At 41.7% G+C, this 26,525-nt stretch overlaps 1 protein-coding gene across 2 annotated transcripts; it reads right to left on the bottom strand.

Moving 5' to 3' along the window:
• Nucleotides 1–14,123: 14,123 nt before the first annotated feature.
• AQP4 (aquaporin 4) lies at nucleotides 14,124–26,525 on the bottom strand. 2 transcript variants are annotated; one of them, XM_059466877.1, is made up of 5 exons: nucleotides 26,444–26,525; nucleotides 21,825–22,239; nucleotides 20,739–20,903; nucleotides 20,304–20,384; nucleotides 14,124–18,532 (listed from the first exon to the last, which is right to left on the bottom strand). In XM_059466877.1, exons 1-5 carry the CDS (start codon nucleotides 26,500–26,502, stop codon nucleotides 18,254–18,256), a joined length of 999 nt encoding a protein of 332 aa, XP_059322860.1. In that variant the 5' UTR covers nucleotides 26,503–26,525; the 3' UTR covers nucleotides 14,124–18,253. The 2 variants fall into 2 exon arrangements, with proteins under 2 accessions (XP_059322860.1, XP_059322867.1); XM_059466884.1 differs by lacking the exon at nucleotides 26,444–26,525 and adding an exon at nucleotides 26,239–26,381.

The raw sequence follows: 26,525 nt of genomic DNA on the forward strand, positions 1-26,525 counted from the left end.
ATGGAGATTTAGAGCCATTGGAAGCATGATTACAGAGACACAGATATCCCACATATTCTATTCTGTCCTCTGTGGGATGGCAGGTGCCATTGTACCCAGGAGATACTTTTTTTATCCCTTTCTACCACTGGAAAATGCCTATAATTGAAATTCTGCTGTATTCATGTTCCACAAAAGGTTACACAGATCCAGTGCCTGCTCCAGAGTGTGTGTCTGCAGAGCAAACCCACAGTGCCCACCAGCACTCCACTTGTGGACATTTGCTGTCCAAAGAGAATGATGCGCTTGGAAAGATGTGCAGGCAGCAGGTCCCACCTGGAAATGTGGGGTGCATGACTTTTCTTGCCCAGGACTGCATTTGAAGGAGGGCAAATGCATGGCATGATCCACCCCCGCTAATGACCAGCAGAGAGGTGGCTGCTGGTCATCTCCAGCAGTGCACCATGTGCTTCATCCACCCCTCTGCAGACCTAAACCAGACTGTGCAGCTGTACTCCACTTGGAAGCATTATGTAAGGATATATGGGCAAGATTTAAATAACTTTATTCAGGCATCAGGATCAGCTCTTTGAAGTGGAATAAATTCACAACAGTGTTGCTGTTGTCTGTCTCATCACCTGATTCAGCTCATTTAAAATTTGCTGCTGTGTCCCTCTGCTGGGGCAGCCAGGAAAGAGATGGAGGAGAGGTGGAGGAACTGCACTTGGCTTCACCTCTTCCTGGTCAAGGGAGGCAGTTTTACTAGGCAGTGCTAATGGGATGCTGTGAAGCCTCCATACTCTCTTTTTCACCCACAGAAAATTTGTGCCACACACTTTCTTAAAATCTTGGTCTCTTCTTGCTTTTAACTGCTGAACCAATGAAATGGGGAGGTGCTTTAAATATGACAACTGTTGTAGTGGCTGATGGGTTTTGATCCAATTCCTGGTTGGTGAGAGTTCCAGAATTTAAACATAACTAACTACTCTTTTCTGACATCTCCCCCACACCTTCTCCCCCACATTTCACCCCCACTTTAAGAAAAACAATTGCTATTCATTGTGGGCATAATCAGATTTATATGTCCATCACAGCAGGGTATTTTTATCTTATATGAGAAATCTTATTGAGCCAATTTAGAAATCTAGAAATTTTCAAACATAGTTTAAAATATTCCTGAAAGACAGTGTGCTTGTTTGCTTGCTTGCTTGCTTGCTTCTTTCTCTCTACTGAAATAAATTTTTGGATTTCCATTTTTATTGACATGTCACTGCAGATGACATAGTCTTCAAATCCATAGACTTCATTACTAAAATAAATGAAATTTTTAGGTAACCTCAGATAAATTATCATTGTCAGCATCATGAATGAACTCAGAATCATTATAATATGATTTTCACAGCAAAATGTCTTTGGGGAAAGCAGATCCTTGCTTGCAAAGAGCATACACAAGTGGGACACACACAGAGAGGCACGCTCTAGGCTTCACTGGTTGTGAAAGCACATAGACTGCTTCTAGGAAAAATACAAATAAATCTGCAAAATTTGGGGAAGTTTGTCAGGCATCACCCACCACACAGGTTTGATTACAGGAGACATCACCTCTCTGGGACAGGACTCTGAATAACTGTCTTGTTTTCTAGCGGGGAAGGATGCTCTGGCTGATGACACAAACAAAGATCTCCCTGGGAACCTGACAGTGGTGAGAATGAGTGAAGAAGTGGAGACAATGAAGTGCTTCACTTCAACCATCATGTCCAAGTACTCTCAGTGTGTACTCCCCACCTTGGTACACTTTCAAATGCCATTTGGCCCTAATTTTCTCTGCATAAGTTGAGCATTACAAAGGATGGTTTTCTCCATGATTTTGTTAAGAAGAGGTAGGAGCTTGCTTTCAGTTTTGGATATAGTCCTTTCATAGACTTTATTTCGTCTACACATATTCTGCAAAATGTGCTTCAGCTGTCATGGAACATTTGAGTGTTATCCAGCATCAGCTCGTTTATTTCCCTGCAGATATATGGAGAGTTTCCCAGCCTTTTTGAAAGCAAAAATTAAGAGACTAGAATTGGCAGCTATTGGTATTCATTTGGGTGGGAGCTTTTCCTGTTCCTCGCACAGGTCTATATTATTTTATCCTTTTAGAATTTATTCTTTAATTTTGGGGACTGCTGGAGGGGAAGCTGAGGAAGAAAAACAGAAGCCTTAAGGTAATGACTCAAGTAAGAGTGTTCACACCTTCATTTTCTATGTGTGTTAAAACAAGAAGGGAAGAATGAAGGCAGGCAAATGCAGCTAAGAGGCAAATGCATTTAAGGAAACCAAGCAATGCTCATTGAGAGCCACTGGCAGCAGAGATAAGAGGGGGGCAATGAGCTCCCTGCTGAGACACAAGCCCTTCCTTTCATGGCTGGGGTCACCAGTGGCTGTCACACAGGTCCAGTGACGGGGAAGGAGAGGGGTGAAGGGCTGTGTGTGTGTGTGTGTGTGTGTGTGTGTGTGACTGATGGCCCCCACAGGGAGCAAGTGCAGGGGCAGGGGCAGGGGGAAGGCAACCAAGAGGAGGACTCAAGGATGAAGAAGGAATTCCATTGAGAAGGATGGTCAGGGTATGGTGAAACAGAAGAAGGAAGAGTTATTGTAAACCAAAGTCTGTTGGTAAAGTGCAGGTGAGTGTAAGCTAGTCATGAATTAATTCAGGCTGGAAATGATGAGAAGTTTTCTAGTTTTTAGACCTGTAACCTCTGGAGCAAACTTCCAATTAGAGCAGCTACAGAAAAACTGGTTATCATAACTTTAGGAAAGTTTGACTTTAGGAAAAGTTGAAGTGCTGGGTAGAAAGTATTGCATTCTGTTGTTATGAGAGACAGTAAAGGACTGGGCTCTGTAGCCTACAAGATCCTTTGCTGGTCTGTGCTCCTAATTAAATGAAGTAGGGGTTCTTTGCTGTGTATTAAGCTGGGGGGATGTGAACAAACATCTCATAGGCACAGAAGCCTTTCTGTTCCTCCTAGAGCTTCCCTACCAGCAGTCTCCTTGACAGCGCAAACCTTGCTGTAAACAGTAAAATAAATGCAAGGCTTGAAGAACGAAAAACACAGCCAGGAAATTATGTTAAACAGTGAAGGTCTCAACTGCTTCTGTGCAGGTTAATAAGGAGGGCTATATTCTGACATCCTCACTCCTTGTCTACCAGAAAAAGCATTTATTCTGACATGGAAAACTATAACTTGGCGACAGAAGCTGACTTACTTACAAAATTCCTGTCAAATCATCAAACAGAAAGTACAAAAAGAACATATAAGGGTCATTGAACTGTGTTCCCAAGGGCTGGGCAGAGGTGGTGTAAGTCTAGACAGCATCATCTTACACTTTTTATTTCTAAGTCAAGCAGAGCCAAAATAATACTCACATTTTGGATAGATTTATCATAGCTTTTTAGCACAATTCCAGTGAGGTTTGATGCAGTTGAAATCCAGAGTGAGCCTGCAGGTTGATTTCTATTTTCTGAGGACTACTTCATCTTTTTGTAGAAAATATAATTGATCTCAGTGTAAATATTCAGAGTTATTGGAACTGCCTAATTATTATATTATTGAAATGAAGAACAGATTTTGGGAAGATTAACTGCAGCAGAATAAGCAACAGCAGAAGCTGCCTGATTGATAGAAAAAGTGTTTAGACTCTTTTCTTCTTTTTTTTTGTTTTTGTTTTTTAGCTTAATGTTAAGGTGGATGGGCATTCTGAAGCAAATGTAAAAGGCAAAGAGCCAGAGGGAAAGCAGAAATATAAATACACTGCAGTCAGAAATACCAGGGTGTGCGTGCATGGCTCCTGGGCTCAACTATGACCTGCACCCCAGGACAAGAGGCCATCCCAGGAATAGCCTTTGCTTGGAGCAGGCAGTGTCGGTGGCGAGGAACCGCATGTACCGTCCTGTGGTGCCAGGTTTTATTTTGATGGAGAAGCCAGGAGCCTGGCAGGGAAATGTATTTGTTTTCCTCACATACATGAGGTGGGGTCAGCTTTGCAACTGGAAATGTGGTCAGAGTACATTGGGGAAAGATAGAGTTTGCCCCTTGCTCTGGTTTTTTTTTTTTTTTTTTGACAGTGCCAAGTTGCTGCAGTGAAAGTCATTAATGCTAATTGCAACTCTTTGCTGGAGCTCTTAGGGATTTCTGTGTGCTTTTAAACACTCAGTGAGCAGAGGGGCAATAGCAAGTAAGCAAGAATGATGTGGCTGTTCTGATAAAAAAGATGTGAAAAGATGAGCTGTATGAGTCCCAGAGTATTCCAGCTATGATTTTGTGGGTTGGAAAATGCCAGAAAACTGGAAGCATCTTCAGTGAGCAGAGGAGGAGAGTCCTTCTGGGAATGGAGCTGTGGGATGCTGTATTGGAGCAGGAGGGGCTCCAAGGTGCTTGTGCAGGTGGGGGTGTTGAGAAGTAACAAGGGGAAAACCAAAGGAGAACAGGGTACCAGAAGCAGGCAGAAGAAGCCGTGGGAAGACAATATTCAAAACAGATCTATAACAGAATAATTACAAAATAGTGACAATACATCAGTCATCCTCATGTTAAGAAAGCTTCTCATTCACGTGGCTATCTGGCAGCCTCACTCCCAAGGCCAGAGATTTTCACTGCTGGGACAGAAGCCCCTCCACAGCAGGAGGCTCCAGTGACCCAATAGATCCCCACCTGACTCATCACACATCCCACTCACACAGTCAGACCAGGTTTCCTCGGCAGTCTGACCCCAGGTTTCCCATGGCAAAGTCCCAGCTGTCTCGTTCCATACAGCCATTTATTTATGGTGCAGTAGCACGGGAACAGCCAGAGCTGGGGCCTCTGAGGTGGGTTCCCAACCAAGGAACCCCTGGGCATTTATACCCTCACAGTCTCCAGAAGTCTCCTCTTCCTCTCAAGTCTTTGGCTCCTGCCCCCCTCTCTGTGCCCATCCACCTTGCTGGCTCACTGGTTTTCCTCTCCTTTATTACCCAAAAGGCTGCAATTCCCAGCTCTCCTGTGTTTCCCAGTGTCCATTCACCTGGCTGGTGTCACCCACCATCCTGCCCTGTGTTATCCCAAAGGCTGGCAGTCCACGGCCTCTCTTCTCAGGCTCCCACCTGGACCATCTCTGTCTACAGTTTGTGAGCTGGGTTACTTGGAGCCCATGTACTCCTCAACACTCTTACTCAAAATGCAGTAACACTGAAGAGGAACTTGTGCAGAACCTGCAGTGGAGCCAGCACAGAAACATTCTGTCAACTGATTAGCTGTTAGTCATTAAATGCAGTGCCTTTAACCACCAATCTGTTTTCACTTCACATATACCTTGGTGGGAAAGCCATGTCTCATCTGCGAATGATGATATTTTTCCTCTCTTTTGTTTTTGTTCACCGGTTCTTTGACAGATGAGGCACTTGGTGCAAGGGACAAGAATCTTCAAGCCTGTTTTTCTAGGCATGCTACAGCATACAGAGTTAACATTTTCTTCTCACATATCTCTTCTTGGGGAAAATAAAAAGAGAAGAACAAATACACCAAAGCAACCCCTGCCTCTCCCCTGTAACACCTTTGTGTGAAACAGAGAAAGCAACTGGTGTTGCCATAAGAGGGCACACTGCAGCTGTAGTTTCCACATAGTCCAGCAACCTCTCATAGGAATGAGAAGTGGCATTGCTTCCCCTCTGAGACTGTACAGCATTTGTACTGAAGAAAGTGCAGGAGGCTTCCTATTAAGTTTCCCAAGTGTCTGTTTGTCTGCTGCTTGTTTGCCTTCTCCCTCCCCACCCTGCCTTTTACCCTTCCAGCCTGTCTTGGGCTGCTTTCAAGGGAAATTTTCAAAGCTTGCAGAACTTGCTGTGCTTAAAGTTAGTATTCTTTGCCACAGTTTTGATGAATTTGTAATTTCTCTTGTTAAATGTATTACACCCAGGGAGCACACAACACTGCTTTGGAGAGAGTACTGCAGTAAGTGAGCAGAAGAGAGCAGGTGCATACAAAGGCATCCTGTCTTGGGGTGAAGAGATGCAGATCACTAACTATATGGGAACCAGATACCCTACCAGCAGCAATTTTTGCAATGAGTCCCAATCCTTACATAGCTAAAACACTTCTGACACTTCCAGTATCGGGGGGCAGACAAAAATAAGAAAATTGATCAATGGGCTGAAAGGGTCAACATGTACACCAAGAAGAGCAGGTGTTCTTTGGTTAAAATCACATTTAAAAAAACTCCACAAGATTTGAAGGCCACAAACTTATTGACAGAGAGAAACTATATAGCCTAATAGAAAGAGGGTTTAGGAAAACTGAAATAAGCAGAGGCTATGACAAATCTACTCCTTTTGGTGCAAGAACAGTTTTGTAGGTAGGGTAGAAAAGTATTAAACATAAAAGGTAGGAAAAATTTTCTCTCTGATAGAGGCCTACCTTGGATATGCTCAACATTTTTTCACTTACTAAGTGACTTGGATAAGTGTACAGGACAGAGAGTAAGGATAAATTACCTCTGTCTTCCAATGGTACTTGGCATAAAGATAAAAGACAACACCTGGTTTGATGTGATCCTTGCTATCCTGCTGCCTCTGCACTGTTCAGTTACCTCCAGTCCCCAGGGCTGTTTGTTTTATCACATTTCTAGCCAATAGCTCTCTAGTGTGAGTGCCAGGCTCCTGTGACAGAGCTCATACTTTGTTATGCTTGCACACTTTGTAGCAGAGTGAAGCCTTGACCTCTGGGTTATCACCCTATGGTAACTCCCAATGCTGACAGTCTGATCTGCTGGTATAGAATTACAAGTAATAAAAACTGATGAACATTTAGGACAAAGACCAAAACTCACAGCTTTCCTAAATGCATTGATTAGGCTGTAAGGCCACATCTCTGTTTGCTGGAAATGCCATAGCTCCTGTATATTGCTGTCAGCCTAGTTGCTGTCAAAAAGATGAAACTGCCTACTTCCAATTATTATGACACCACTTTTCTATACCATGGTCCCCTAAAAACACTTGGATAATGCTTGCTGCTTGCAGACATTGCATGCTGTTGGCACATGTTGGTTTTCTATCCAACTAAGCATGGAAATGGCCAGACATTCTCTCAAGAATGAGTCTAAGGCTTATGGGGTGTCACTGTCCCATTGCCCCTTTACTGCCTCCTGAACAAAGCTCCTAGGACTGATCACATGAATGATCTTCAAATGCATCTTCTGTCAGCTTGACATAAATAATTGTCATAGACTGCTAAAACAAAGCTGCTTTTCACTGAGGAGCTCTTTGCTCTTACCAAAGTTTTATGGGAGACAACTAATCCAGAATAAAGTGTCTGGTAGACTGTGCCTATGCTTGTGAGAAAACCAGTCACTGAAAAAAACCATGTTGACAATTTCTTCTCGAGATCCCACAGCCTTTCTCTGTGTCAATGATTAAAAACTTTTTCTTCTTCCAAGGAGATTGTATGCTTTATGGAGTACAGTCCAATGGGGTAACCGCAATTCTGGTAATGAGGACTTAAAGCACATCATCTCGTAATTTGAAAAGCTTATTTTTGCTATCACTGGACAGAATCCTGACTTAACCTCCCAGCACAACAGCATTGTTTCCATATATTAGTTTGACTGAGTGGGAGCAGCAGAAAAAGGAGATCCCATTTCTTAACAGAGATTAGAGCAATTTATTGTTGCATCTGGGACTTTGAGTTCATCTTCAAGTTGGCCTTACTAATTAGTAACATAAACTCCTGCTTCCTTTATGAGATTGGTTTGCAACTGGAATTTGACAGAAGCTATAAAGAACTGTTCTGAGAAATACTCAGGATGATAAATTGGAGAAAAAGCCCATAAATACAGAGCAATTCCTCATGTGAAACAACAAATATGAAATATTACTTGCTGTGAAATGCCTTTTGAAGTGTCTACTTTCATGGTCTTTATTTCACCATCTATTTTTACACAAATTTTATTCTTAGCAAAAACAATTTTCCCATAGTCTCTTTGAATTTATGTTAGCACTGTCACACTGCGCAGAAACACAAAACCACCACCACTGCAGCCTCTCTGGCAATTTTTGTTAACCATTGTCTGAGACAGCTTCCAAGCCACCTCCTACTATGCTGATCAAGACTTCTGTTTCCAACAGATCCAGCCCCATCCAGATTTTTTGAGCTCCCCTGCATTGCTGTGAGAAGCATCACCAACCTAATCCCCTGACAGCATTTAATCCCTGAGTCATTCCTAGTGGAGATACTTTGCATGCTTCATCTGCTACAGAAGCACAGCATCATTAAAAACAACTAACGACACAAATGTATAACATCATTGCTACTTGTGAAGTGTTTCATCAGCCTGTCTGTATTCTCATACCCTGGATTCTCAGATCATGATGTTTCCAGATCTCACAATTGTATTAGGTGATCACATGAGATGAGGGAAAAAAAAGTCAAACAAAATGTTTTTAATTTAAAACTCCTCTGAATTTAAAAGGAGAATGTTTTGATTCTGAATCTTACAGCAGAACTGATAATATTTTGGATTTCACACAACAGTTATTGTAAAGCTTTCCCAATGGTATTCCAAATTTGATTATTGTTGTTTTCACCAAACAGAGAGCACAAACTAAACCAGGACAAACCCTCCCTCCTATTTAACAGTAGCTGTGTCCCCTAAATGCTTACTAACAATCTCTTTCAACCCAAAACTCAAATCTGTGGGTCTAGAGTAGCTCAGTATCACAGATAACCTCCAGTAGCCTTGCCACGCAGGAGAGCTGGCAACAAGTGACAGGTGGAGGGAGTTCTGTCATCAACTAAAAACTTGAGACTGATTAAAAAACGGAAGAGAGAAATGTGTGTATTAGCTCTGCTGATATTCTGAAGTAGAGGATCTGGTAAAACCTGCAGTCATGACTGGAAAAAAACTGGCTGATCTTCAGGACTTCTGACCTGGATTGCATTCAAGAAAGTACAAAGCAGGTGAGAAAAACCCACAAAGTCTCTGCACAAGCAAGCTGTATTAAATTTACTCAGTGCAGGTGTAATGATTTGTTACTTAGAGACAGCATTCATAGCTGCATGTTAAATCAAACCACAAGGACAACACTGTCCATGTAACAACCATGAGAGCACACAAGGCTTCCTCTTTCCAGATTTATCTGCAACATAAACAATTTAGGTTGGCTGGAGAAATGTGAACATTTGTAAGAGAGAAAACACCAATGTTCAGAAAAGAAAGATGGGAGTCAGAGTGCCTGTTTAATCTTTCCTGTTAAAGTTTGCTTTTAAATCTGTGGGGTAACAAGGGTGCCTAAAGACTTATTAACCATAGGTTTTATACCTATATATATATTATTTACATGTACACATAGAGACATATATATATAAATATTACTTTATATACATATGTGTGTATATATAGTTATATATATATATAAAAATACATATGGCATTATTTATTTATTTATGACATTAAATATATAAATGTATTAATAAATATAAATATAATAATAAATATAAATATAAGTATATGACAGTATATATACACACGTTTGTAAATTTAAACATTGAATTACATATATACACATATATAAATGTAATAGTAAAGATAGTTTTGACCATTCCTAGAACTACAGGACTCAGTATTTGAACCCTGCTTTAGCTATAGAGTTTCCTTCTGACTCTGGAAAGCTTAGGCATTTCCCACCTTCTGACTGCAAACTGGAAATTGGTGTCTAGGTTTTCACCTCATGTTGTTAGGACTATACATTTCCCAGTTAACCTTGAAACCTGAGATGTTTTATTATTGATGATAGTTTGTGTTTGCAAGAATATAAAATGACAACTTTTCAGACTCCTTCCATCACCTAAGACTCCAGCACTGGAGAAGAATATAAGAAAAACAAGTTTTATTTAGGCAATTGTCTCAAATATGTAGGTTTAATGATAAATTCTAAATTATTAGAAAAATGTTGAGAAAATGGATTAAAGAGGGCTGAATTCAGAAAAAAAAACTTTGGTATATCATAAACAAGAGTTCATAGAAACTGTGTATTTTATTAAGGTATTTTGTTAAGAAAAATGCAATCTGAAATGAAAATGAAAAATCTGAATCACAAATTCAGATGCTTGGAGCTTCATTGTGAAAGCCTTTGCAGTTTCCGTAGGGTACCAAATACATTGAAGGGACAGCTGTCTGTGCAGGAAATATAGAGAAAAGGAGACCATACAATGGAGGGTGCCATCAGATCCTGCACAGCAAACATGTCAAACAGCCAGAAATGTTCAAGCATCCTTTTGACAAAGAAAGAAAAAAAAAAAAAAAGAAAATTAATTGTTCTACTTAATTCCATTCAATGTTGATGGATTCAACCTGTAGAAAAAATAAAGCGAAATATGGACAACCTGAAAAAACCAAAAATCCTGTAAGAAGAAGACCAAACTGCCCCCTCCCCCTAAAGCCCCCCAAACACACAGAACAATTTTTCTTACTGGGGGGATAATAAAATAATTTTGCTTTGACCTTTTCCTCACCACTCAGACACAATAGCAATAGCTGCTATATATAAACCTTAGATGCTCTTCAGCTTTGCTCTACCAAAGCATATTTATTTTAACTCAGGAAGGCTAGTGTTAAAAGAAGTTGGGGGATGTTTTATTTACACAATGATAAATTAACCTATGGATCTTTTCTCTAAGGGTACCTCTGGGAATGACTAGGATGCAGAGGGATCCAGATGGACTTTTTGACCTCTTTTGTTAAAGCTCCCTCCATGGCATTTGTTGGGCTTTTTCAAAGCTAAAAGGTTGGAGGACACAAAGCTTTATTCTCACATTTTAGTCTTGAGGCTAGAAAAGCTTCTGCATTCATGCCCTAGCAATGTTTGCCTCCAGTAAATCTGAAGCATGCTGGGCAGCTGTGGAAGGAGGGCGAAAAACAAAAAAGCCTTGTGTCTGAAACATTTGTGTTTGTGTGCATCCTACCCTGTACAGCTGGTCTGACTCAGCTCTGAGAAGATGCTGTGCAGCTGTTTCTCTGGAGCAATACCTGTGGGCAAACAACAGCACAGGCCAACATCTCTGTACATCTTCCTGATCTCCAGGGTTCATTTTGTCCCTGCTCTGTCATCTTTAATCATGAAGCATTAGGCTTATTTTTACTGGATATTCATGCACATATGTTCAGAACTTACAGGGACAATCAGCCATTGTTCCAGTTTTCCTATTGATGTTTTTCTTGCAAATCAGAGCCCAGGGACTGGCCACAAGCCCAAATCCCATCTTTTCAAAACTGATTACTTCTTTGCTGGGACACTGTTTGCTCTACTGCAATTGTCTAAGACTGGGTCTGGCTGGTGCAACCTACTTCATCTCTTCTGGAAGCGAAGGCAGGATTTACCCTATGTACTGTACAGCTCTGGCAAGTCAAAGCAGATGAAATGCCCCCCTTCCACGCTGGGGTAATTCTGCTGCTGGCTAAAAAAGTGGCCCCCAGTCCAAAGTGGCAGCAGCAGTTTGAAGAAGCTTGCAGAAAGGGATCTAGAGACGAAACCATCTCATTCCAGCTCTGATGAGCTCATTCAGCTGGAAAGGCAAAACAAAACAAAATATGCATGCATTCCTGTCTGAATATGGGACCACAAGGCAGCTAGGCACTGAGACACCATGCAAATGGAAATAATTAAGTACTGGAACAGAATAGCAGAGATATCACTAGGAACTATCAAAGGAAAATTTTGAGGAAAAATGAATGACTCTCCAATGCCCTGAGATTTTCTGTTCTACATTAATGAAACAATTCCCACAGAATAAATGAAATTAACACTAAGGTAGAGTGGAATAATGGCAAAATATTTTGCATGCTAAAAAATTACAAAATGTCTAAGGTAATTTTAAAATTAAAATCAATTTTTAAATGGTTGAAATGTGGGGAAAGAAAACCTTGTGGCAAATGAACTTTGGGAGGAAGAGCAGCAGAACCCAAATGGTTCCGTGGCAGTAGGAGATGGCCATGACCCCATCTCAAGCTGAAAACCATATGGCTCAGAAAAGAAGTGGAAATAAATAATCAAGTCATTAGTATCCCAGTGGGGCATGCAGCAATCCCAAATGGCAGCTGGTCTCCCACAGTTTTACCCACTGATCTTGCCCACTGCTGGGAAGAAGTAAACGCCATGGCTGTGCCATGTTGTGCCTCCCTGCACCTCTCACCCACAGGTGTGTGCACACACATGCACATATGTGCACATTTCAATAGAGACCTGTTTATTATCAAGAAACTCTCAGCATGCTGTGAATTCCAGATTTTTTTAATGAAGATTCATATCAGAAGGAAAATAGAGATGAAACATCACAGGAAGCTCATGGCTGTGCATGAGCAGAGAATAGCAGTTGGGAAAAATATCTGTTTGCAGGCATGGCCTCAGAAAACCTCTGCCTCTCCCCATCCCACATAGCAAGGTGAGAGACAAATAATACAAGCTCCTTTTGCTTTTCCAAAGAACACTGTGATAGCTTTTTTTTTGTCAGATTATGCCACAGCTCTTGTACTTGCAAAAGGATTGTTTTTCTAACGAGGCAAGAAAAGTCAAAAGAATTTAATGCCCAAGATAACAGTTATCAGTCTGATATAAATAAAGTAGCATATAACGTTTGCAATACACTACAATCTACAACTGATAAAGGAGTCTAAAGCCAAATGAGGTTTTAAAAGCAAGCTGATATTGGAAATATCTGCTAAGTTCTCTCTTTAAGCAGATGCCTGGGTCACATTTGCTGTTTGTAGCTGTCGCTGCTGAAGCAAGTGTTGCCACTGAAGCCTAGAGTAAGGACATTTCTCACTCAGCAGAGCTCAGTCTCTCCATGGGATCGAAAAAAGGCTCAGATGAGATCCAAAAGCTTCTCCCACATCCTCATACAATGGGGACCATGTTTTAATTCTGTACTGATACCTTCGTGCCAGTAATCCCCAGTAAGAAGTACACTACAAAGATCTCCCTTGTCCACGTGGCTGCTTCTGTGTTCTTCCCAGGACCCTTCATCTTAACACTGCAGACAGCTCCATCACTATGTGTTGACCTTTGTAACTCTCCAGACACCCATATTCCTGTTTTGTGCTTGTTTAAAAATGTCAGAATGTCTCCTTCCTCGTGTGATTGTGACACCAAAATAATTTTACTGGTTCTGCCTAAATTCCCTTGGGAGCCTGTTTCAGTAAGGTACAAACCATGTGTGTATTAAATCATATGCAACATACACACTCCCCCTAAGCCTCTTGGGAAGTGCCTCTGGAGCTTGAAGAAGCTGAAGGCAAGAGTTGAAGCAATGCAAGGGGTGAATATCAGGCAAGAACTTTTTCTACTGATTAGAAGCTATCCCAGGTGATGGATTCTCATATTAGTCATTTCCAGGATCCTAATTTACCTCCATTAATGTCATAGCAGCTAAACTTTGCATTCTAAGCAAAGAGCTAGACAACTAGAAATGTAAGTTCCCCAGGATCTGATTTCCATTTAAGATTGTCATGGGAGCTCGGTCTCACAAGCTGTTTTAGTGAAAGGGGTCTGAAGTGCCAGTATAATTTCTATCACTTTTCAAATCCTTGGCTCTCCACTAGTCCTATGAGTTTTTAATCCATTTGGCAAAATCAGTGATGTACATACATGACCTGGTTTCAGCTGGGATAGAGTTAATTTTTCCTCAGTAGCTGGTACAATGTTGTTGTTTTGGATTTGGCATGAGAATAATGTTGATAACACACTGATGTTTTGTGTTTTTTATATTACACTGCTCTTATCTCAACATACAAGTTTTGGTTTTGATTCTCCTCCCCATTCCACTGGACTGGGAGTGGGGGAGGTCAGGGAGTGGCTTTGTGGTGCTTAGTTCCCAGCTGGGATTAAACCATGACAACATACCAGCATAATTTTTGCTATAATTGGTTTAGCTCATTTCCTTAAAAAAAATAAAACATTTGCACAAGCAGCTCTCTTCTCTGATGAATATTTTTCCACAGGAAATCATTCATTCTCTGTTGCATACATTTCCAGACTCCTCTTAGACATGTTCCATGGGTTGGATTTGGGGTTTTTCCTTATATTTCAGTCCCGAGCTTTAGGATCATGAAATGTTTCCAATGATCAAAAGACACCCTTTTTTTTTGACACTTGTTTATTTGCAACAGTAGTGTGAGATACAGTAGAATACATGTGGGAACCAGATAATCATGTATTATTTTATAGTGAATTTTTCAGTAGATTATTCCAAATATTACATACGGAATTTTAAAGTTCTATTACATTAGTTCTGATATCATGGTGACTAAGCACTTAAACAATAAGCAGTCTTGTGGAAAAATCCATATACACAGTTTGCTTTACCTCATTTGTCCTAAATTTCAGACTGCAACAGGATGACTTAGATCATATAAGTGGGTAGCAAATACTGCAGTCTATATTTACATATTATCTATTCAGAAAGTCCTTGAGAAACTCAGATACACACAGGCTGAACTGAGATACAAAAAATTGTGCATGGTGTTTTTACCTCTCACCTTGAAAAGAAAGACTCACAATGTAAATTCTCACATATTTTAATAAGATTAAAAAGATTGGATGGTGTACAATATCCTGAATGTGTTACACAGCCAGCAGATAAGATGTTTCAGAGCACAGCAGCAGCTGCTCTGCCATCAAGCACTAGAAAGGTAGATGGCCATCGAGCTTTCTAAACACACACTGTGGTAATTACTAATAACCAGAAAAAAAGCACATTTTGAAAAACTGATATGCAAATACACGTGACAAACCTAAACACAGCATGAGATGAATCTCACTCCTACTTCCACTGAAAGGTGGAATGCTTGGACAGAAGGGTTATCATGACAACTTGGATGCTGCAGGGTTTCTTCTTCTTTTTTTTTTTTTTCCTGAGAATAGCTAGAATTTGGGTGATGAACTTCTCAGAGTACATGCAACCTAAAAGGTATTTGTGTGCTTCAATAGAATCACCCTTGGCTTCCATGCTTTCTTTTCTGAAACCCAGTGACTTAATATTATGAAGGTGCTTGTTAAAGTGCAAATATAGCATTGAAAACAATCCTGATACCATGGAGGAGTGAGACTCATCCTATTTTTGGGGCCCCAAAATGATGACAGACCTGCCAGTCTTTCCATCCACAATCATAAAAAAAACCATTTCCCACCAAAAGCAAGAAATGTTTTAAGAGGACATCAAGTATGTTATGAGATGCAGTGTAGAGCTGAAGAGCTTAAGAACACAAATCTCACTCAAACAGTATCAAAGTACATGTTTAAAAAGAATACTAAAGCAGAAGTATCTTGAATCCTTTAAAAGGTCATGCTAGTCTATTATTTAACCAAGCATGACTATTGTACAGTGATGATACCATTGCAAGACAGCTTAGAGGAACACGTATCCCTGTGCTAAACTAAGTCCTAATGGATGCTGAGGAGTGATGTTCCCTTATATGAATGTGGTGGGGCAGAACCACCTGTGGTTACAGCCACTGCTAAGGATTTACTGTAGGGTGGGTCATTAGCCACAAGTTGAATGCATCTTCTTCCAAAATTAAGCATATTGCTGAAAGCCTTGGATTTTAGAAAAAACACAGTGAAGTGTGTGAGAAAAGCCATCACTCCCCAAAAAAGTTCAGGATCATTTCCACTGTAGTCAATGACAAACTCCTCCACAAGTTTTAATCTGTGGGATCAGGAGCAGACCTACCACACATTGCTTACCTGCTAATGTCTAATGGCATGGCATCAACCTTTACTGCCTGCTGGCCTCTATTTTAGCATCCCTTCTTTTCCCTGATCTTTTCAGAAGTGTCAGGATCTTATCCTCAATAAGGAGCTCTGCTGGTTCTGGGGCTGGTTCTGAGTGTTTGCCACAGTTCATTAATACAGGAAAAAGATCCTCCTAACAGGGGTGGCTGGTGCTATGCTCACATTATGCTCACCTCAGTGGCAGAATCAGGCTGGGTGAGGAAAACACACATCAAGCCATTTGTGTAAAGGACCCTTAAGCATAAAGCAAATCACAGCTTCTTATTTAAATAACACAGTACCATGCAAAATTCACAAATTAAGGAGTGTCTTTAAGTAAAAAAAAATGCAAACCTTTGCTTAAAAATCCACCAATTTTATGTGTATTACTCTTTACTTTTTTAAGCCATGCAAAAGGTTTAACCAAAACGTCCCTTTAACAAATACAGATTGGAACCTCGTAAAAGAAAAAGCCCAACTTACTGCCTAGACAAATCCCCAACAAGTTTTGATCTTTCTTACTGAATTTCTTTATCATGGTATTCATCCATCTGAGCAGAGGTCTAACACCACATCTGGGCTGCCCTTCCCTTGGGACACAGTCCTTGCTGTGGGAAGGAGCCCTTATCTGCAATTTGACATTGCCCATTGCAGGTCCCCAGCCATGCTCAACTGCAAATGCATGAAGGAGTCATGAACCTCATGCTCAGTGCAGGGAACTTGCACCACACTAACAGGGACTAAGACAAGAAAAATGTGGAACTTGAAAAAGGACACGCTGGGACTACACAAGGCTGCAAGCTGGGACACTAGAATTGCCCTTGGAACATAGTGCACAGATTTGAGGGTTGTAGTGGTTTTATTATCTCATTAGAAACATCTAATTCCCTGTAATAAAGATTGCATGTAGAGTATGTCAAAGAACAGATGAGGCTAATACAGCCCACAGTCAGGACTAATACTTTTTTTTCCTCTCTTTTTGCTAAATAAGCAGGGATAGGTTTTCAATTTAAAAATAAAAACTATATAATTATGGTAATAATACCATGCTCCTGACTGCTCTGCAGCTGCATATTGTAAAACTCAAAGCCACTGATCAGAAACAAAAGCAGTAAGTCAGCAAAAGCTTTACAGAAATGTTCTGATGGGGTGATTTTGTCTGGCAAAATCCTCTATAGGGGAAAGACTGTTTACCAAACATATTTCATGTCCTTTTGCCCCTAAAACACCCTGCAAGCACTTGAGCCTTTTTCTAACAACAGATAAAGAAACCTTTGCCAGAGGTGTAGTTTATGACTATATGAACACAGGAACAAGCAGTGAACCTGTTCAAATAGTTAGGCATCAGTTACAACAAAAAGCCAGAAGCAGTCGTATTTTTATCATCTGTTATAAAAAAATATTTCCCAATCAGTGTCTCAATACAGTTAAAAGTTAAAACCCCTCTACATTACTAATAAATTAAAAAAAACACTATCTCCAACCTTCTTGTAAGAAAACAGGTGAGTAATTTAAACCTTTAGTTTACATAAATTAGCACAGAAATGTGTATTCAAACAAGTGCACTGAAAACAGATATGCCTTCTTTTCTTCTGATATCTCTTATTTAAGTTATTAAGTAACAGGAAAGCCTTTATATTCTTTGCATGACCTTGAGAGTCTGCTAACACTGAATGGTCAATAGTCAAACCCCAGGAGAATGTTTCACCAGATAGACAATGACAAGAGGGAGCAAGAAGTACAATCAACTGCTTTGCAGCCTTATTACCCTACACTTCAACATTCCATTTCAGCACATTTACTCTTGGGGATGAAGGTAATGTATTTATACAGTGAATCAGATGAGCGAAATTTGATGGGTTGATAGAATTTTTTTTCTTAAAAGCCTGTTAAAGTATCATTTTTTTCAGAGGTAGTCTGCAAGGCAATAGTGATGTACATGAGTGGAAACAATATTCCTTTGCTTGACTGTGGATAAAACTCTTAAATAGTGCTGGTGCTGTCTCCAAACCTCGCAGAGAAGGCTTAATGGGTAAGATGTTATAATCGGTGCTGACAACAGCCAATTAAGTGTCAGAAGAACAATCTGATAAGTAGGTCTTCATGTCTATAGGCATTTCCTGGTACGTCTTAACTGTCAATCTGGATGTTACACATCTCTATCTTTATCTCATTATTGACTGCTTTATTAAAGGAGAATGCTTTCATCTCCTTTTTTTTTTGACTTTGGGGTTGCTCCAGAAAGAAGGAAAGGAAAATACTAGGAACAAGTCTAAGTTTGGAATAATTGATGGGGAATCCTAATTATAGCAAAGTCCTAATCTTCCAACCAAGCAGGCGTATGGTTTGGTGACACCACTCCGTGCATGTGCCCACACCATACCTTTCAAGAAGTGGAAGGTGCTCAGTCTAGAGGAGATCTGTTTCTTTAACGGGTGGAAGGATATCTGTGGACGTGCTAGCAGGCCGCTCTCTGCTTTCAGTGCTTCTTGCTAGTCATACGGAAGACAACACCTCGCTGGATGGGTCTCTTCCCTTCTTGTCCTCACCCCTGTCGATATCAATCACATGAACTATGCCAGGCTTCAGGATCAGGTCATCGGTCTCTATGTGGCTCCTGTTGTCATCCACCTCGATGTACTTGCCCTTGGAGGGCTGGGTGGCCTTACCAAAGACGTCTTTGAAGCGGCGCTTGAGCTCAACGTCCGGGCAATAGACGTACTCGTACAGAGCACCGGCAAGGACGGCTCCGATTATCGGCCCCACCCAGTACACCTGCAAAAAAAGGGGTGGGGAAAAATCCCAGGCATTAAGCTTTTAAATTAACAGTGATAAGAAGGCTGACAAAGATGGCCCACTTCTCTGAAGTGAAATAATTTTGTCAAGTTTTATTGATCTATCAGGAAGTTAAATCAAGTTTTATTGATCTATCTTCTTTACAGGAAGCCTCTTCTAAACTTTTCATTCCTCACTGCCAGCTATAGACCAAAAGTATGGACTCTTTGCAAGAAGACACACAAAGGAAACATCGATGTAGAAAAGTGATTTTCTTCCTGCATTTTGAACCAAGATGACAATGAACTTTCAACTAGTGTACACACAAAGGCCCTTCCTAGTGTACACACAAAGAGTTCTGCTTTGGTATTTCAGACTTATGTTTCCAAAATATTTCAAATTTGGCATTTAATCCAACACAATACAACAGGCAGTCAACCACAACAGGCAGTCAACCACAACAGGCAATCTGATAATCTAATTTAAATAAGCAAATACAATGGACATAACACAACTTTGTAGGTACCTATCTATTTAATCATGACCAGCAGCAGTGCAGTGACATTAGCAGGTGCCAAAGCCCACAGGCTTCTGTCAATGGTATGCCAATGTCACTGCTCTGGAGGAAGAGAAAAGGCTGTCTTTCCAAGTGGCCAGGACAGTAACTAAGCTTCTCCTGCAAGTTTCTCCATGGTGCATTTGTTTATTTGTTTATTTGTTTATTGTTTATAGCTTTAGTTATAAATTACAGGCTTCCTCAGAGTATGGATAATTAATCTTGTGAAAAACTACAGCAGTTTTTCACATGAACAAGCCACTCACTGATAACTGGGTAAATCTGCCTCAATAGGATAACTCTTGGGAACAAAGTTACACATGGTATCGTGTTTGCAGAATTGAAGCCTTAGGGCCTGAAGACAATGCTATTTCTATTCTTAGCTGCAGTGGGAGCAATGTGGGCTTCATACTTTAAAAATCAAGAAAATCCTTATATGCACTGTAATATGCAGCTCTTCAGTCTGCACTGAGTGTGTCTCTAGAAGTGATTTCCCTCTCTATAATTAGGTGAGCTGTGATCCATCTTTCCCTTATAAAATATGAAATGTTTTTTTGTAAGTTGGATGCTATAGAAATTTACTGCATCATTCACAGCCTGCTTATAACATTATTTCCTGTGCAACTGCGCCTGACTAAGCTGACACTTTCAAACTGAAGCAGGTAACATCTGGCCTGGTCTGCAAATACCAGACTGCAACCTCTTCATCTCTCACTGCAGGCATTTGCCGAGGCAGGTTCTCCCCCAGGAACCAGATCACAGAGGGTCCCTGTTCTCATTTTATACATCTGCCCCAGTTTGCTGCAGAACCAGGTGAAATGTGAAGCTGACAGAATTACTTCCATAGCTCCTCACCAGCAGGACCAGAGGGGTTTGCAATCTGCCTTGGAGGATTTTTCTTTCCAGCAGTTCAATTCTTTCAGTCTCCTTGGGTCGCTTTTTTCATTTTTGTTTTGAACTTTTCCTATGATTTCTTTTCTACCCAAGCTATTACCTCCACAAAATGGCCCCTGAAATAGTAAGATGCTATTCCAAACATGCTGCATGCTGCACTGCAGTCCTAGATGAGGAGATGATGATGCCTAAGCTTGGGGCAGGTCAGTGCCTGTCTTCCTGGGGGATGGTCTCTATGGGATGCACTGGGAGCAAATGATGTATGAAAAATCCTGACCACTGTTTGTCACTATGGTAGAGGAAGTATGAAAGGAGAATTACCCATTGGTTTTCCCATCTTCCCATAATGACAGCAGGTCCAAATGATCGAGCTGGGTTCATGCTGGCACCGGTGTAATTGATCTAAAGCAGAGAGAAATGTTGCCTGTTATTAAAGTCTGGAAGGCAGTGATTTGATTTCTATGGGACCACCCTGGTTTTGTACAGCTCCTCCTCTTTACAACAGATATCATCACTCTCCTGAGTCTTAACACAAAGTTAAAAAAAGTCATCACATGAACAGCCCAAAGTTCTGGTGCAACACCCTACCCAAGGGGACACTCCTGAGACTCCAAAGGGCTTTGGCATGGGTCCATAAAGAATACAGCAGCTATATAGCTGTAATTGCTCTAAAGGTCACAAAAGTTTCCATTTACTTCTGAAGTAATCATAAAGGGTGAAGGGATCTATTTTTTTAAAGAGAAACCATTAACTTACAGCAAATAAGTGTCCAATTGCAACAGAAAATCCAATTGCTAAAGCTACTGAACCAGTGACATCACTTCGTTTTGAATCACAGCTAGCAAAAATAGTAAAAACCAGCTGGAATGTAATTATCAATTCCACCAGGAGTCCATGCCCAGCAGAAAGATCTCTGTGTACCTGGAAGAAGGCAAAGAAACACCAGAAATGAAGAAAAGGTGATTTTGTAAATCAGAAAGCTATCACATGCACAAATTGTATTTCAATGAATGGTATTTCTAAATAGTACAAAGTGAAAGACAACAATGAACTTTTAGAGGTACAGATTCCCCCCTTTTCACTCTTCTCCCTTTTTGTAAAAACTTTTAAATGGTTTTTTATTTTGAGAAACATGGAAAATCATTGCTGGACTGAGAACAGAAGGCTTAACAATAACATCCAACTGGAACTTCAAAGTTAGACTGCAGAACTATAGTTTATTTTTACACAGGGATTTGCAAATGCTGCACTTCGCTTTCACCATTTTTTTTTCTTGGGAGCACTGTAATTTACTATTCAATTATAAATTCATTAATTAGCCCTGACTTAATTAATTTAAATTTCAATTAAAAATTAAGCAGTGTGCGGCTCAAGTGCATTTTTAATAAGTCCTGCAACAGGCCTAACTGATGGCATTCCTTATTAGTTTAGAACAAAGCTGAAATCTAAGCCACCATCTATTTCAAAAGTGTGTCATTTTAAATTGATATTTTTTCAATCCCCATCATAATAGCATAGAATTAATTTCCCCCCTCCCCAGACCATATAAAAATGGCATTTCACGCATATATTATTTAAATTTTGTATGTAAATTAACATTACCTGCTGTCATCAGATTTGGGGAAGTTCTAGGAAAGAGAGCTTCTATAAAAAGATCAGCTATAACTATCACACTGCATAAACCCATCCTAAGGAGAGCTTTAAGCCCTGTCTGGGTGTGGTAAATAAACCAGCAAGCTGTTAAAAATCTGTACCTGAGCTGTCCTCATTATGTGTGACACTGATTCTATTTTCTCGGGGTCTGAGCTAGGCTAGTTCAAGAGGCAGAGGAGGAGAGATTACCGCAGTGACTCCCAGGCCTCCCACCACGCTGGGCGGTGTGACAAGGTAGAGGATGCCCGCGCCCACGATGGCTCCCAGGCACTGGGCAATGATGTAGAAGACGGACTTGGCAAGGCTGATCTTCCTGGTGCAGACCATGGCCACGGTCACGGCAGGGTTGATGTGGCCTCCGCTGATGTGCCCAAAGCACTGCACCATGGTGGCAATGCTGAGTCCAAAGCAGAGGGATATGAGGACCATGTCCACAGGCAGGGGCTTCTCTGCTCCACCCCAGTTGATCGTGGAGCCGAGGCTGAGGAGGACAAAAATGAGCATGGCCAAAAACTCCGCCGAAACGGCTTTCCAGAAGGGCTGAGTCCAGACTCCTTTAAATGCCACCATAATTCTCTCACACTTACACAGACGTGCACACTTACTGAAAAGGAAAGCAAATTTTCATCAGTAGCCAACAAATAAACCTTATGCTCTCCTGTTAGGGGCTGCTCTTTAGCCGACTTTGGAGAGAAGGCGGCAACACTGAGTGTCCTTGGGCTGGGACAACCACAGACTACCCTCTTAGAGCAGACTGCCCTTAAAACATGTCCAGAGTTGGAGTGTCTGCAGGACACAGGGTAATTAATCACTCCTTGTGATAACTCTGCATAGTTTCAGCTCCCAAAAAGCAATGTCCGTGTATTTTGAAATGACCAGGAAATTAAGTGTACTCTTCTATGGTAGCTGGCCTCTGATTTAGAGGCTGTATAGCTCTACCACTTCCAGTGGCCTGTTGATCATCATGTTCATTAAATCAGTGAGTATCCTCTTTTTCTATGCAAACCTGTCATTTTCACAAAGCAGGTAAGATAATTCAATAAAAAGCAGTATCTTCGTTGAAGCCTAGTGGTTTTGATGACAGTGTAGTGTTGGGGAGTTGCCCTGGGAGCTTGAAGAGAAAGTTTATTTCCTTGAACACTCACACAGATCAGTATTTCAATTTATATTTATGCAAAGAGCAGTTTCTTCACTGTGGATAGTGGGTGGAAATTGAATTCAGGCAGGAGAATAGATGCAATCCTACATTCTGACCTTTAAATCAATTGTGTAATCAATAAAATGCTTTCTTTTGGGCTAACGGCGCCAATTGAGCTGGGGAATAGAGCAATATTTTCTGTGTGTGTGGTGTGTAAAACTCTGCATGGAAAAGAAAGAAGTGTCTTGGCTTTTCTTCCTGTCTGGAGATGCTATTTATTAGTCTACACCGCCTTCCTGGTGAGTTACAATTTTGCTAGATGTTCAGATACCTATGAAAGTGGGTCACCAAAGAAAAGTTATTTGTGGTATTAATAAATTAGGAGAATAAGCCAAAAGGGAAGCATTTTAATTAGTTTCTAAGGAATGCTAAAAAGATTCTTCTCTAAAAACAAAACCAAGAAACATCCAACCCATCCAAAAAGTAGAAAACAAAAGAAAGAATATTCAGCGGCTACATTTGGGAACAGAATTTCAAGTGGAAGATGGATGAATTCATGCTCAGTTATCTACGGTAACTGAGCTACAATGCATATTTAATACCAGTTACATCAGAAAGGAGCATAAAAGGCATGTCTGCCCTTCTCAAGTCATTGCAAGAGGAATGGCCCATGAATTTCTTAACAGTTACAGTGAGTAAGGGAAAAGCAATTTAACGCTGTGACTGGAGCAAATAAATTGTTTCCCTGACTCATTTTCTATGCTAATTTACTCTGTATTTTGGATAGGCCTTTTGAACTCTGTCTCAGTTCTCTACACTCTCAGATGAGAACAATTAAATTCTCTCCTAAAAATGGCCCTTGTTAAGTGCTTATGAAGGGATCTGAGACACTTGAATTAGACAAGTTCCTCAAGAGAAGTGAAGCCAAAACCTCAAAAGAGAATAAAGTAATACCCCAAATCTTCTGATTTTAGGTCAAACTCAAGATAAATGGAAAGATGTTTCTGTAAGATCTCATATTTAACAGCCAGTTAATGGCCAACCATCTAGACTAGACTTTTTGTACAAAATGAACTCAAAATCATTGCCTCCCTCAAAGCTAAAGCTCACAGGTATTTGGTGTTCTTACCTTTGAACTCTATGCTCAGATTCACACTGAAACTTAAAGGCTTACCTCTGATTCCCTTAATGCTTCCTCACTAATAATTTATCTTAGTGACCTGAGTAAGAGATAGGTGCTATATCCATACTGAGAAAAGCTCATTTTCCCAGTTCCCTGGGCATGTTCCAGGTGAACATAGGGACGACACATACAGTGAAGCCCATGGAAGAGAAACCTGGGACCTGGGTGCACAGACAAGGGAAGCAGCATTCAGCTACTCTTTTATCCCTCAGCTCAGCTGGGATGTAACCTGGATTCCCCTGGTGCAAGCCCTGGTGTCATATTCAAGAATTTTGAAAAATTTCCAGCCAGCAAGAGCACTAAGGGGGGAATGTAGGTTTATGGAGCATGGTGACTTCTGATGTCTTTGTTCAAATGTGCCTGACTGTCTCTTTCTGTAATCAGAGAACAGCAAGATCAGCAGATTAATTACACACCTCCCAGAAAGTGGACAGAAAAAGGTGTTTGTATTTGTCATTAAGATCATGCAGTTGGCTTCTCACTAGTTGTGGAACATCTTGGAAAATCACCTTAACAGTGAGTGTGTGCGTGCACGTGGAAGAGCACACCTTCTACTGGACTGCTGGTGGGCCTGACTAGAAGGAGACTACCCCTTAGGAAAGACAGATCTCATATTGCTCCTCCAGCTGAAAGCACGTGCAGTCAATTCAGTCAATATTATCTGCAGCCCTGAAAATGCAGAAATGCTGCAGGCAAGCCAAATGCTTCAAACACAAAAGCTGGCTCATCAATGTAAGTTTATGTTTTTCCAGAGCATCATGCTACATAGAACTCTGTCAGCCATAGTTAATGGCTATAATGGTTAATTAATATATTTAGATATAAATATCTATTTTTAATCCATAAAAATCCTTTTTTGAAGCAGTTTGTTCTTCCATGATTTCAACATTAAGCAAAATGCTCAGTTGTCAGAGCCAAATTTTTCTTTTAAAAACCTTCACCTTTCCCCCCTACAGCTAAACCTTCTATAAATGTTAGTAAAAGCTTAATACTGTGTTTGAGACCTGAGCCCAGGTTTTCACTTAAATTCAAATGGAATTAGCAACTTAGATATCAAAACCATCTCGCACATCCACTATTTGTTCAGCATGCAGTTAAATTTAAAGGCTGGAGATGAGTCAGAGTGATGGCTGTGACAGGTCTGAAACTGAAATGGGACCTCTCAGCAGCTGAGATTTGCCATCAAAGTTGCAAAACAGGGGTTTTTTTGAGTAGTTCACGTTTTCCTTAGATAAATTCGAAATACAACAGAAAACCGCTTTAATGTGATGGTCACACATTAGTTTCACAGGTGGGCACACTGGAAATTCTCTGGTCTGGGCTACAAGATTACACAGTAAATTGTGTCTGATAGGACACAAAGTGGGTTTTGCAGATCACGTTGCCAGCAAGGCTTCAGGCATGATTATGGCTTCAAAACCATAACAGTATAAATCATAACAAAGGTTTTGGTACGAAAGTCAAACAGTATTTTAAAAATTCTTCGTTTTGTAACTAATATAATTTCAAGGAGCAGACACACATCCTGAAAGGAGGCTTATGGCCAGCCACTCCACAGGACGCTGGTGTCACACATGATTTCTGTGCGTGGTTATTTACAGTGGCATCTCCGCAGCAAACTCGCACGCTGCCCGACCTGGGCTCGCACGGCCGGCTGGAGCTCGAATGGACATCGGGCCGGCTTTGAGGGACGAGGGCGACACGCCACCCTTGCAAAACCAATGCACGGCCGCAGGGCTTGCTTGTAATCATTCTGCCCCATTTTCCAAAAATCTGTTAAATGAGCGACTGGCATGGGTATCCACAGCAGGTGGGGAGTCTTGGGAGCCCAGTACCGCAACTTTTTCTCTGTGCGGTTCCTGGGCTTTCTCCACACACGTCTCTCTATTGCAAGTAGACAATGGAGTTTTAACATGTGGAAAGAGACTGTGAGTTTGCTTCTCTCTGCACTCTTCGCACCTCTGATGTTAAAACTCCAGAGCGACCTCCAGGCTCCGATAGTGCCTTCGGGAAGGGGGAGCTGCTGCCTGGCTGCCATCCCTCGGTGCAAACCGCCGGAGGAGAAAGGCAGCAGCGCGGAGGCAGAAAGGCAGCAGCGCGGAGCGCCGCACCTGGCACCGGACAGTCCCATCCCGAAACCGCGCACCCCTCCCGCCGAAGCTTTCCATAAACTCATCTTTGGTTTGGGGGGGCTGTCCCCTCCCGCCTGCCTGTCCCCCGCCTGTCCCCCGCCTGTCGCCCGCCCGCCTGCCCTCCCTCCCCGCGCAGGGCCGCGCACTCACCCGCGGCGCGGAGCGGCCGCTCCGTCGCTCATGCCTCCCCGGCGGGCGCGGGTGAGCGGCGGGGCCGGGCCGGGGGCTGGGAGCGGGGCCGGGGCCGGGCCGGGGGCTGGGAGCGGGGCCGGGGCTGGGAGCGGGGCCGGGGCTGGGAGCGGGCCGGGGCGGGGGCGGGACGCTCCGAGCGTGCGGCGCTGCCCTCCCTCCCTACCTGGTGCGGCACTCGAGGAACGCGCGGCGGGGCAGCGGCTGCGGGCCGGCCTCGGTCATGTGCCGCCGAGAGCAGGGCAGGG

Source organism: Ammospiza nelsoni, chromosome 1 (assembly GCF_027579445.1).
Source record: "Ammospiza nelsoni isolate bAmmNel1 chromosome 1, bAmmNel1.pri, whole genome shotgun sequence".
Taxonomy (NCBI): Eukaryota; Metazoa; Chordata; class Aves; order Passeriformes; family Passerellidae; genus Ammospiza; species Ammospiza nelsoni.